At 42.6% G+C, this 14,234-nt stretch overlaps 1 protein-coding gene across 2 annotated transcripts in view; it reads left to right on the top strand.

Annotated features, from left to right (window-relative positions):
- Positions 1–994: 994 nt before the first annotated feature.
- Positions 995–14,234, top strand: part of NDFIP2 (Nedd4 family interacting protein 2) — a 46,355-nt gene continuing 33,115 nt past the window's right edge. The window contains exon 1 of one of the 2 annotated variants that reach the window (XM_064440698.1): positions 995–1,164. In XM_064440698.1, the coding sequence (XP_064296768.1) occupies positions 1,129–1,164 (36 nt within the window). In that variant the 5' untranslated portion in view covers positions 995–1,128. The remainder of the gene's footprint in view (positions 1,165–14,234) is intronic. The other variant, XM_064440699.1, reaches the window with a different exon arrangement.

Genomic DNA, 14,234 nt, shown 5'->3' with positions numbered 1-14,234 from the left:
TGCGTGCAAGCCATTGGTGACAGCAAGAAGTTCCTTTCGTGAGAGCATCTACCTCACAGATCAAGTCCCGCTACACGTACAGATGCTCCTCTCCGCTGCAACTAGGAGCTGCATGTACAGCTATTTTGAAATTGTTTTGTACCACAGCTACACCTCTGGCACTCTGGGAACCTAGGAATGAGTCATCCTCGTCTGATACGCCACTACGGGTGAAGGTGTTTTTCACTGGTTTTACCCCAGGAGGTCAAAAACATATAAACACATGAACATTCACAGTTTTATGCGGAAGAGGACAAAGTCACATTATCTTGTCAGAGAATGGTGCTTTGCCTTGCATTTTTAAAGGAACTGAGGGTAAATGGTCTCATGACTCCGAAGTGTCACAGGGAGACACCTATTTGAGATCATTCTCCAGGTCCAGAGGATCTCTGGCAGTGGCCTATCCTCCTTGCCCCATGGAGGTATCTATGCAAGGTTTGGGGACAGAACAGCTTCACAGAACAGTACTGCAGAGAAAAGAGCGGGAAAAGGGCTGAGGTGGAGACACCTGGTCAGGAGGCGGGCGCTGTGCATGCGTGGCCACCCAGGAGGGGGCTGGGGATGGCGGCCAGCGGGCTACGCTCAACGCAGCTAGGCTCAGCTCGGCACAATGGGCAGGCCCGCAGCCGCGCCAAGGCCTCCATCAGCCCTCGGCCGAGCGCACCGGTGGGAGGCGGCCGCCCCCAGCGGCAGAAAGGACGAGGCCAGCAGGCGGGGGGTGCGGGCTCGGCGGCCCCGTGGGGAACATGGGGAGAGGAGCGACGCCGGAGCGGCGGGCGGCGCGGCCCGGCCCGGCCCGGCCCGGCCCTGCCTGCGTGCGGCAGCCAGCGAGCCCGCAGCAGCCCGGCCGGGGCGGACGCGGCGCGTCATGGAGATGGGCCGGTGTCTGTACCGGCACCTCCCCGGGCGGGGGCGGTGCCTGGGCCGGCTCCGCCGCCAGGGTGGGCGGGGGGCGGCCGCAGCGCGGGTGGGAGGGCCGGGGCGGCGGCAGCTCCGGCTCCGGCGGAGCGGGCGGAGGAAAGGCCGAGAGACGCGGGGTCGCTCGAAGGAGCTGCGGGCCGCGCTTGTGCGTGTCGGCGGGCGGCCAGGATGGATCACCACCAGCCCGCCAGCCGCTACCAAGTGGTGAGTGCGGCGGTACCGCTCGCTTCCCCCCGCCGCTGCCGCGGCCGGTCGGGGCCGGTCGGGGCGGGGGAGGGGGCGGTCGGGGCTCCCTTCCCCGGCCCTCGGCTCCCGCCCGCGGGGTCTGACAGGGACCCCCGGCGTTTCTCCAGCGCCGGTGCGGGCCCGAGCGGCGCCCCGTCACCTCCCGTTCCCCTTCATCGGCGGGGCTCTGACAGCCGGGCCTTGCCCGGGCGGCGCGGCCCCGGCGGCACCCCCCACCCCCAACCAGGGCTCTGAGGGGGCGGCCGGCCGGCCGCCCTCCCGTACGGGAAGCCGCCCCTGCTCCCGCCCCTGCCCGTCCCTCCGGCTCCCCCGCCGCCCTCCGTCGCGGTTTGCGGGCGCCCGGTCTCCCCGAGCGCGTCCCCCGCCGGTGGGGGGCGGCGGGCCCCCGGGGGGCGCGGGCGGGGCGGGGGTGCGCGCCCGCCTCGCCGGGGGGTCGGGGACGGGACAGTCAGCCTGGTCTGTACGTGTCGGGGGTGAAGCGGCCTTTCTGCTCTAAAACCTTCTTATTCTTAGTAGTTCGTAAGTGCCTGGCACAGGGATAGGGTGTAATGCGTGGTGTGTGTTGTCATCTGTAAGCCAGTGTGCGTGACACACGCACAGACTGGCGCGCACACACGTGTACGCTGGCTTACCGAAGATTAGACGCAGGAGACTGTAAAACTCACAAGACTGACCTTCGGTAAGCCTCTGCCTGCATATGCACGCACACGCGTGCACATACACACAACGAGCACCCTTGCTTACTAAAGCTCAGCCTTCGCGGCTCTTGTTCATTGAGTCCAGTTTAAACGTCCGTTCTTTCTAAACTTCACTGCGGAAGTAGTCGTTTAGGATGCAAAGATTTTCCTCCTGCCAGAATTGATGGTGCGGCTTGTTTCTCGCACTTGTTAGTTTAACGTCAGATAGATTAATCTTGCCATCATTACCTTAATGTCATTTATACTCAAAATATGTAAGTTTTTTCTCATTATCAGTTGCTAAAATTACTTGGGTGCAGTCAGTCCCCTCAAAAGGTTCAGTTTTATTCTTCAGTTCCTGGTACTTTGTGGCTTTGCCATGAATGTACGGTAGTACTGTAGAAGCCTGAAATCTTTGCTAATGTCTGTAATTCAAATTTCAACCACAATCTTCGAGCTAGATCCTGAATTATTTATCTTACTCTTTGTGTTTTACATCTTGAGCAGTGAAACCGTGTCCACAGAAGTAGTCACATTTACTGCTGTGCATATGTAGAACTAACTGCTGATACTTATGTTCTGGTTGTTCCTAGGTTATGGTCTGGGGGGAAAAAAAACAAAACGAAAACCCTTGTAATAGGTTTGGAATATTTATTTTCATAGTCTTACATCACAGGACATTTCTGTGTGCTCTTGGACAATTGGGATTGTCGTGTAGCTGATGAACACACCTGGCACCCTGTGACTTCTCAGGAGTGACGTATGCCTTTAGGATGCTCGCGGGTTGCTAAGTGCTTTACGGGTCAGTGCTTTCCAGCCTGCTGCTTTTCCTGTGCCACGCTATCATCACTTGGAACCAGCAGAAGTCCTAGAGTGATTCCCCCTCCTTCGCAGTGGAGAACGAATGTGCTGGCAGAGCGGTTCCTTAACAGCCTGCAAACACTAGTCTCCCTGAAGCTTGAAGTAATCTGGGTTTGTTTTAAAAGGCCTTAAAAGTATATGCAATAAAGTTCAGATGAATATAAGGGGATTTTTAATTCTGTTACTCAAAGGAATAGAAAAAAAACCATGGCAGGATGGAATGAAGAAATACTTTGCTTCTGTAATATTTTTATGCTATGTTTGATTAGGAACTTCCAGCAGTGGTGCTAGTGCCCAACTCTGGGCTCTTGGTGTGGCCTTCTAAAGGGGCTAATCTTAATATTTGACAGCAGGAGTTGGCCTAGTCAGTTCCCTGTGTGTATTAAACTTTGTGGTCAGTTTGTGTCACTGAACTTGTTACAGAAGCATTCTCTGAGGCTTCGCAATTGCAGCACATTAAGTTCCATTGAATTTGTTGCAAGTCACAATGAAAGGCTCTCTTAATCTCTGAAGTACTCTGGAGTTTAAAATATGACCTTACTGATTACTGTCCCACAGGAGAGAGCGTGTTGTGTTATCTTCTCTCTGTTATATCTGACTGCTAGACATTGAGATTTTTGTCATATTATTTACTTACTTGTTGAGTCAGAGAATGGAAGAAACAAGGGAATTGCAGATGTACGTAATTAGCACCTGATTATTAAAGCATGTGATCTTAAGTGTTATGATGTATTTGCTTACATAATGGCTGTGATAGGTAGTAAGCAATACATTATTGCAGATTTTATGGCTGTGTCCTAATTTTTAAGGACAAAGCATAGAAGAGAAATATGACTTGACATGGCTAATATCACATTAGTTTTGTGATCGTCCCACTCCCTAGTGCGAAGCTGATGAAATCTGACCAGTTCTGCTATGCTCACTGTGTCTTTTTTTTTTTTTTCATGAATAGCACCAAATACTTTTTTTTTTCCAGTTGTACCCATTCTGCCTTCACTTCTGACTGGCCTGTTTCACCCTGTTCAGGGCAAGTTCTCTTCTAAATAGAAAGAATTATAGGCGTACATCATTTTCAGAAGAATTACTGACTTGCATTTCTGTTCCTGGCAGTGACAGCAGTGCTTCAGTGAGGTTGAAGGAGCTATCTCAGTGCTGCCTCTTTTTATTTGTGGTTTCTTCAAGTAAGTTAAACTAAAAGGCTTTAAGAATGGCAGGCAGTTTAGTTTTGAGCGTTAGCACAAGCCAGTTTTATGACTTCTTATGAAACAGAAAATGTCCAATCATAGAGCTAACTCTCAGCTTCTTTTGTTTTTTATCTCTGTCAGCATTAGCACTAAAGCTTCGTTCTGCATCTTACTCGTTTTTGTGCGCCTGTGTTCTATTTAAAAAGCAGTTTAAAAATGTTCAGGCAACTGTTAAAAAGCTGGTACTTGGAACTGCAGCAAAGTAAGTGTTGTGAGCAAAGAGCAGGAGATAGATCAGCATTACGTAACTGTCTGCCGCAGGCATGTGTGATTTGTATTGGTTTCTGCCCCTCCTTTTTTGCCCTCTCTTCGTAGGGCAAAAAGACAACTAATTGATGGGTAAGAATTTGTCATGCTTCCCTGGAGGAATATGACATCAGAAGTAAATTAGCCAACCTTTGTTGTCTTGCTTTACTTCCTTTTTTTTTTTCCTTAGTCACCTGCATGCTGCAATCCTATTGGTAAACATGTCTTAAATTTTACATTCATGACAGGTATACTCAGTTCAGTTGTGTTGTTTCCTTATTGCTGTATGTTTCTTCTCTTTCTTCCCCTATTGTGGTGGTTGTTGGATAAGGGGACTGAGGCATCAACTTTAGGAAAATGATGATAAAAATTCTTCAGTGATCATTCTCCTGATTCTTTTTACCTTCTAGCTCTTTGTCATCTGACCTTAATTTGTGCCTTACTATCTTGTCTGAAAGGTCTGTCTGAAAGAAAAAGTGATTTCAATGAGGCTTTGTGAATCTATACTGAAAAAAAAGAAAAAGAATTGCAGCCAGTTTTCTGCAGTGCGTAAAACTGGGTGAGCAACTACGTATTAAAGCTTGGGATTGCCTTTTTTTTTTTTCCTCTGTGAAATGTGATTTTGCAGATAACAGTCATGAGAGAAGACTTCACATGCATATGGGAGATTTAGGCACAGAAATCCCATTGAAGGCTGCAGGGCTTACATGCTGAACTGCTTAAGAATTGTAATCAACTCGCTCTCCCCCAACCCCAGTCTTTCTGAATAGAAGCCTTGAATAAAGCTTTGGGTTATCAGTCAGGGGTCAGGTAGTCATCAGTCTTTGACTTAGGGGGTGGTCAGAGCTAGATAGGTAAGTGGTAGGTAGCAAACTGGGACAGATGGAGCCAAAGGCAGCAGTCCACACGGTTGCCAGTTTAGCTGTCACCGAACTTGCCGTGCCACTACAGCACCTAGGTTTGGTGGGGTTGGTAAGGGGCATGTGATGCAAGACCCTGAGATGGTGGCCTGCTATTGTACAGTGCTGTACAGGGATAAAGAAATTGTTTGTTTTTTTTTTGAAAGGTGTGTGAATCTTGTATGAATATGTTTTGCGTGCTTTTTAGAAACAGGGTTAAGAGATGAAAATTGCTACTGTAAACACTTTATTCCAACCCATTTGCCTGCATAATGCTACGTGTTGTGAATAGTTTTACGGTTATCTCAGATAAGGCTTAACTTCCTGTATCTCTTAACCCCATTGTCATTGACTTGTTTCTCTCACGATGTTAATTGTTTAAAAACCTTAATCAAAGTCAAGTTATCTTTGTAGGTCTCAAACACGTGAAAGTCAACCTACACAGGAAATGTGCACAAAGAAAAATCTCTTTCTCTTCCTCCTTCCTTTCTTTTCATGGGACTGAGCCTAATAGCGATTGGCAAATAAAAACCCAACTCTTGTTTATTTGATACAAGACCTGTAGCTGATATCTAGCCTGTTTTCTAGAGTGTTAATTGTCTTTGGAGAACTCTTATGTAATTGGCATTACTGAACAGATTGAGCTAGCTTACGTTAGGGAAATTCTGTTGCTTTCCATAGAGCTGGTGGTAAAGTCGTAACTGGAAGATAAAACGCTGCATTTACGGGACTATATTTATAGTACTGAAAAATATCGAGTAAAGATGCATTAAGTGATAAGCATTACTATTGCTTGCTTGTGACAGCTGCACTGATATTTTTAGTGATAAATCACTAAACCTCTTCATCACTGAAGATAAAATTTCTCAGTGCACTGGCTTTTTGCACATGGAACACCTAAAGTAGAACTTCAACAGTTTAGAAGGACAAATGAGGGTCTTTCGAAGTGAGGTAAATTACACCTTCAAACAACGGGCTGTGCTTGCATCGTCATTGTTTTTTTGAATTTAATAATAAACATTTTAAATTTTGGACTTATTTCTGTAACACCTTTACCTGTGACGAATGTGTCTATTAAACTTGGTGTTTTTTTTTCTTGAAAGAATAGCTTTAATATTTTTATAAATGCTTTTCTTTGTTTTTATGAAGAATCCTGCCAATAAACAAAGAAGAAAAATTGTAAATGTTGAGGAATGTTTGCACATACAGTAGTGATGCAGTTAATGCTTAAAAAGTAATATATTTTACATTTTTTTCGCTTTGTAGTGAAGCGTTTAAGTACTTTCATGTTTCATATGACCAAGGAAATAAACCTCATATCTCTTTGAGTGTTTCTTCGAAATTAAGGTGATGAGGTACCGGACAGGTACAATCCTTTCGGCCAGTTCCCCTTTGTAATTTAAAGCAGAGTGGCCTAACTTCGTATGTTGCTATTGCTGTCTGGTTTTTGGATCTCTCTTTTGGAGGGCCACAGAGGAAACATCCAGCCCTGCAACTGATTCACAGGAAGAAACGCTGGCTCACTGGTACAACAGGAGTAACAGCGGTTACAAAAGCTTTCCAGTTCTTTATGTGGGTAGCTTCCTTTCTTTTGGCATGGGCACAGAGGGGGCATAAAGTGGCTTTTATCAGCCCTGCGCACAGATTAGTTTAATTATATAGGACACAAGTTTCACTGTGCTGAACAAGTCAAAATGAGTAGTAAAAACCAGCAAGACATACCTGGGTTGTTCCGCACGGGCTTTTCTCTGGAGGTCTGGGTTGAGTCTGCACGAGGGTAGTGCAGGAGGGGAGGGTGGGAACAGGACTGGTCCTTTCTAGTGTTGGCAAGCTGTTGGCATGGCTGAGCCTATCTTGTGAAACTGAGGATTTTAAGTTCTTGAAAGATGCACAAAACGAAAAGAAAGATGTACCTGATCTGAGCAGTGACACTAAGTCATATAATGTAAAAGGACAGCCTCAGGCTGTGGCACTCGTACGTGCCACATCTAGCGAGTCTTCTAATCCTATTAAAAAAGGCAGAAGTTCAGTAACAGGAACAAAATGCCTTCAAATAGCGGGTGTTCTTAGTAGAAGTCAGCTGTGATGTGGCCAAGCTAGAAGTTCTTTTCATGCTACTTTAAAAAAGAGAAACTCTGAGCATTCTCTCAGATTGTTCATATCTGAAAAATGTGGTAGGAACCACATCAGGATAATCTCAGAAATCAAGAGCTATGTTAATACAAAGTGTTAGTAGCAGTCTTCCAGATGGGGAAAATCAGGTACTTTTGACAAATGGCTAATTCTAGGTTTATTTTGAAACTTTCTCCCCAGTGACAGTGTTGATGTTACCAGTTGCCGCATCTTCCTTGTTTTGTCATCAGACCTAACTTTGTGAGGCCTCAGTGCTCAGTTTACAGTCATAGATTTGAATGTTGTGTTGAGTTTCATAGCCTTAAACCTCGCTCTAGGCTTCAGGTGCGTCAGCTGCTTTGGGGAGGGGAATGAACAAATGGACGTATATCGGTACACCCACATTAGGCAAACCATTTTCAAACAGAGGAGTAATCCTAAGAGATTATGAGTAAAAACCGAATGAAAGAGTTGGCAACTTGTTAGGTCAGAGACGCACTGCCAACTCTTCCTACTGAAACTGAGCTATTGCACAGCCAAGACCGTGGGTTTGAGCTGCCTCAGGCTTAGGTCTCCCACTTCCTGGGCAAGTACTGCCACAGCTAGCTGATTTTAGTAACACGGGCACCCCCTTCGCCAGCTGTGTTTTTAATGAAAATGACTAACAAGTTCTGTTTTCTGCTGAAGTCATTTCAGACTTGCACAGCCAGGGCTCACAGCATAGGTCAGGATGCAGATGCCTTATGGCTTTGAGATTTACAGTGAAAGTGGAAAATACATTTTCGTTTTAACATTTAAATTTATTCCACTTAAGCATCGTTTCCATTATCGTAGGCTAAGATTAGCCTAGAACTTGATATAGGCTAACTTAGTCCTCAGTCACTCTATAGCCAAAACATTAGATACTGAGTCACACCCCCAACCCCATCCCTGGCTGCACCTCCTCCAACTGTGTTTGGAATGGACAGAATGATTTAGAAAACAAGCCTTCAAACTTTGAGTGGTGTAGACACAACAAAATCTGGTCAATAACCTGCATATTGCTTCATTTCTGTTTGTAATCCCATTTTTCTTTTTCTTGAGTTACTGTTCAAGGTGTTTGGCAGAGCTTTGTCATCTTCCTTCTTGTGAAACGTGGCTTTCCAGTAAAAAATTGGAAAAAAAAAAAAAAGCAGTTTCTAGCTGCTGTTTGGTAACTTAACATTCACAAACATAGTTTGTCTGTTTTAGCTTTGAACAATATTTTACCTTTTGACAGTAATCCTATTAATGCTGAGTGTTGTTGTAGGAGAGGTCAGCATCATGTTCTTGGTAAAAGGTGTATGTGTAGCTTGAATTATTGAACGTGATTTTGCTTTTCCCTGATTAATCTGAAAATGTTACGTAGAGCAGCCTTGATGAAAAGCTTTTGACAAGAGGGTGCTTACAGTATTAGTTATCTCCTTGTTGCAGAAAGTAAGTTTTTGGTGTGGTGTTTTTGTGTGGTTCCCCCCCTCCCGTAAAGAAGTAGCACGGGCTCCTGTTTAAGCATTGCCTTGATAATGGATAACACTTGTCACCTTTGAGGAGTGATGCCTTTGGTAAAGCATGAGACAATTGGAATAAGAGTCCTGGGCAGTACTGAGGCCAGTTGTTCTTTTTGATCATGGTATTTTGAATCAGTTGTCATATTTTAGAATTTAAGGGAAACAGTACTTCAGGTATTCTTAAGGAATGTACTGAAGCATTAAGACTCTTAATTGAAACTCCAGAGTTGTGGTCATAAAATTGACTTGCATCAAATGCATAGAATAAATTATTAGGGAAACCGTTTGCACAAGCTGCTTACTCTTAAAAACCTGTCCCAAATTCTAGAATGAGAGTTCAATAATTTGAACAAACAAGCAGGCTGCTAAAGCGCTGCAGTGCTGGGCCACAGCTGATGAGCCGCAGTGTGGCCTGTGTTTCTTTCTCACATACATCAATGTCTGCGAACTTTTTTTTTAAATACTCCCAATGGCTCACAGGTAGCACTAGTTTGGTCATCTTCTACTCCCCTCTGAAGAGCTGAGCTTCCTAGACTGCTGCGTTTTTTTCTTGCTTTTGTTTAGCTGCCTTATATAAAAAAAAAAAAAAACCAAAACCAACCAACCCTGACCTGCTGGAAAGTTCTTGCTTCTAGATGTATGCATCTATCTAGCAACTGAGAGATTCAGAGAATTGTCCTTTGGGCTGCATATTCTGTAGGCTTCCTTTTAAAATGCTTAGTTGACACTCTTTAGCTCTAACACTGGGGTTGAAAAAACTCTATGCTACCTGTTGAGACAAAAATGAATTCTTTAAAGAAAGGGCCTTTTAATGTTGTTGTGTGAGTTGCATTTGTCTTTGTTACTAAACTTTAATAAAGCTGTGAGTCCCACAGTGGATGGAAAAGAGAGAAGACCACAGATCAAAATGAGAGTCTTTTCAGTAAAGCCTGTTCTTCTGCACGCAATGTGCAAAAACTGTGTTCAGCTGGTGGTGTGTATGTGTGTGTTTTAAGCTGTTGAAATTTCTGTCTGTATTATCTCTCTAATGATTTGATTTGCTGATATCTTACATTGAGGAGCTTGAATACTCCATTTTCCAGTTACTAAGAAAATGAGATATGCTGAAAAAGTCAGACACAATTGACCTTCTAATAAGAGTAAAGTGGGTTTGCTCTTATTGATTAATAATATCCTCTGATTTATGTATTATTTAACTAATGATTTCATTTTTGGCTAAATGGTATTGTAGAGTAAGGCACTGTTCCTGCTTGACTAGCTTTATTCAAATACGCAAGCAATAAAACCTCTATGTTGTCAATAACGTTGAGACATTCAGAGTTTTTCTTAGAGTCTTACTGCAGAATTTTCAAGGGCACTTACTTATCTGTGATATAGGAGATGCAATCTTGAGTCATTTTTTCCCGTCTCTCTCAAATCAGGGACTTAGGGTGAAACTGTATGCTTCTTCTGCAGTTCAGTTATCATGATACTTCTCCATGAGAAAACCTCCTTTTTTTCCTTTATCCCTTGCCCTGTAAAGTGAATCTGCCATTTTTAGCATCTTCCTGCATTGTCTTCATTAGGAAGCATTGTGTGTGAACCTTCCTGCTGTGCTTGGGCTACTAAGTGAAACATGCATAATATATTTAGAGATATACTCAGCTCTTTAAATGAACACTGAATTTTTCAGCCCAGATGAATGTGGACTATAATGGAAGCTGGAACTAAGTGTTGACTGAGTTTGCTCTTCGTGACAACCCTGTCCATTTCCTAGTTTTACAGGCTTTCCTATACCCTCTGCTTTTACAATGTACATGTTTTGTTTGTTCTCTGTGACTTCAGAGTGACTAGGATCTGCTTTCTGTACTGATTCTATAAAACTGCTGGTAAGTGAAGACATGACCTTTTGACTTGCTACTCTTGGAGCTGTCACTGATGACTTGCTGAAGCTGTTGGTTAGTGGAGGCTGCCAACAAATCCTGATAAAATGTTGTCCATTGTTAGGGAAGATAGTGAGAAGAACAGGAAGCATCATTGCCTGAAACCTGGGACCTGCCCCGTGCTGGGTACTGTAAACAGTTTTGGGGTCTCACAGGAGGAGCCTAGAGGAGCCACAGAAGTTAAAGGCAAGCAGCCTTCTTAAAAGTGGCGTCTGAAATGGGTGGTGGCAGTTGGAAGTGATCGACGCTTGCAAAGTCATCGAGGCAGTTGCGGGCAAAGCAGTTGCAGAGCTGTTATTCACCACATTGTGCAATATTAGGACTGGAGAGCAGTCACTGAAATTTGGTTTGAATCACAGAAAAGACAAGAAGTGAACATATGCAGTTTGTTAATACACAAGATCGTGGAGGCAGATAGTGCTAGCAGATTCGGGAACACAAATTCACACCCATCAAATCCATAACAGATGCAAATGGAATAGGCAGAGATGTACGCTTTATCGGCCATAATATGACAGCTGTGAATGTCAGGGGAGCCTGAGGAAAATAGACGGCAAATAAGTGACTAAGGCTTGTGTGCTGTCCGTGTATCTCCTGATGGTTGTGTTAGAGATGGAACACTTCCTTAGACTGACCGCTGACCTCAATGACATGGTTCTGTTCTATTAATGGGTCTATACTGTACACTCTTACCTCTAACTAGAAAGTCTTCGAGGAGGAGAGCCTTATTTTTTACTGTTTACAGAATTTAAACCAGTTCCTCAAGCTGTTCTTGAGTTACCATTTGACAAACAGAAGGCTACGTGGTACATGGTAATCTTTTTAATTACCTCTAAATTCTGGAGTAACCCAGAGTTGCAATACTTCATAGTGTTTACAAGCTCTAGAGTAAGCTTTTTACCAACTTTTTTTCTATAAATATTTTTGTACTCATATTTTGTACTTGACGATTTGAAAAATGTTGGTCCCGGCCATAGTCTTTGTTAGTGTTAGAGACTTAAGGTTTTTGTTGACAAATTTCGTAATGAATTCCTATAACCATGCAATAGGAAAAACTCTTGGGAACTATGCTTGACTTAAAATTTTACAAAAAATATGAAGCATACATCTGTTTGGATCATACCAAGTAATTCTTTAGTAGAGAAGAAACCTAAAAAAGTAAGTGGAGAGAAATGAATGTATTTTCGAGGATAACTCTACACTCCTAGTAGTGTTAGTCTCAGAATATTTACTTTTCTAAAAGAGCTCTGATACTGGCACATGGTGTGTTACTATCCTTTACTAATAGCTTCACTTTTGCTGTTAATGTGGGGGATAGGAAGAAATAGATGTCTTAGAAGCCATAGGGAGTGAATGCAAATATGTATATTGTGCTGTTAAATGTGTAGTTACGTGTTTACATCTGGATTAAAATCCATAAAAAATGAAAGAGCAAGTAAAACATTATATGTAAAGTAGCTATTGGGATGGAGAGAGAGAGAGCGTGAAAGATGTCTGTATATAATCTATCTACACACATACATATTTTATATATATATCTCTATGTAATTTTATTTCACTTTTTTCCTTCACATAGTCCTGATGACTGTTTTTGTGTTTGTTTGTTTTTTTCCTGACATGCTTATATGCTGTTTTAAAAAAAAAAAAAAAAACAAAACCAAAAACCTTGAAAAACCCAGTAGGTTAAAGATTCCTAGTTAAATCATTTTAGTCAGTTCTTTTTAACTGTCACTTAAGTGCATGTAAAACACTCAATTGCTACGGATCACTTTATTTTTAGATGAGGAGTCTCACTTTGGCAGAAAAGTCATTCTGTTGCAGCATATTTTTCAACAACATTCAGTATAAATCTCTTTGGATTCTTTTCAGTAGGAGTTTGCCTCCAGAGATTGTGGGTTTCCATGGTACCTAATCCTTATTTAGCAGACACACTTGGTATTTCTACACAGCTGTGGAATGGCAGCAATGGACTTCTATTCTGCTTTCCTGCTTCTGGTGCAGATTTTACACCTTTGACCTTCTAACATGTTGACTGCTGTTGAAAACTTTCTCCAGAGATGCATCAAGGGGGGAAAAAAAACCAAACCAACCCACTCCACTGTCATGAAGGGCCATTGCTAGATCTGGGTACGTGATGGTTGATGCTTGCCAAGTGATGGGATGGTGGGAGAAAAATGATGAGGGTGTATTCTCTGCAGTTGGGAACTCTGATCATATTTGATCAGTTGGCTTTAAATACATAAAAGCAAAAAAAAGTAGCTGAAAGTTGCTGGAATTTTGTGTTTTGGAATGTACTGAAGTACCTTCTAAGCTTAATTGCTTAGTACTTCAGTAGAGTGTTTATTAATCTGAAGGCTCCCCAGTCTCTAGAGGATGATGTTTCCCTGGAGAGTTGTGGCTGTGGCCAGGACTACATTTCAGGAGACACTGCATTTGGTGCTGAACTGCAAATAGCTGCCCTCCTACCAGCTGGGGAATAGCTACCAGTCTGATGTTCCAAACTCCCTTATCAGTAGAGGATAAAAACTGATACTGAGGAGAAGGCTAGAAAGTTAAAATACAATGTGGCTTGGTGGGTTTGTTGTGTTTTCTTTTTTTTTTTTCCTTCAAGAATTCTTGTATTTTACAAAACTGTGAAATATTTATTTTAAAGGCGATTGTGGATATATGTTTTTCCTGATAAACAAGAAAATTAAAAACTTTATTTTGCAGAAGGATTGATCTATCTCTTCTGCTCTTCTAACTCTTACTTAATTCTAATTACAGATTATTGGTTTTATTTTTGATTGGTTAGTGGCTACTAGTGACATAAATTTCTAAGATTGATCTTAGCACTTGAATGGCGTTTATAGGTTAATGGTGTAGGTTTTATGGGGCTTTCTAAAAATAAAAAAGTAGTAGTCGATAGCGTGAGCTGTTGAGACTATTAGGTGTCACTCAGAAACAATAGAGATCAGTAAACAGAGGTCAAAGCTGTCTCCAGCATGAAGTACTTTTATAACACGTTCAAAATTAAATTTTATTTCAAGACTTCCTTTTGGTTTTTCCCTTGAAAATCTGAAGATTAATACTTTGCTATTTACAGATCAATAAACCTTTTTTTTTAGACTACTAAAGCTGAAAAAATGCAAAATGTGGCTACAGAACAAGCATTTAATATCAGCCTGTATTTATTCAAGTGAAATTATTTTTATATAGGTAGGGAATTCTGCTTTGAAGCCTCAATCTCAAGCCTCATTTGTAGGGAACAGTTTAGTACAGATATACAATCACTACCAGTCAGCTGCTGTAAAAGGCCTTTGAATTTTTCAGCAAATGAAAATGTCAGGTGTAACAGAGGTGAGAAGTGTCCTGAAATCTTAATGAAGATGATAGCAGTTTTCTTTTTAACCTTCTGTTGGTTACACTTCTCATATTTACTACAGTAGAATGTCTGTGGAATAAATACCTATGTACCAGTATGGAAGGTGTAATGAATCTAACACAGAAGTATTCGAATACTTTTTGTGCACTGCACAGGCAATCTTGAGATGAGTCTTTC

The sequence above is a fragment of the Phalacrocorax carbo genome, chromosome 1, assembly GCF_963921805.1.
Source record: "Phalacrocorax carbo chromosome 1, bPhaCar2.1, whole genome shotgun sequence".
Lineage (NCBI taxonomy): Eukaryota > Metazoa > Chordata > Aves > Suliformes > Phalacrocoracidae > Phalacrocorax > Phalacrocorax carbo.
The sequence above is the reverse complement of the archived record's forward strand: the minus strand, read 5'-3'. Positions and strand labels throughout refer to the sequence as shown.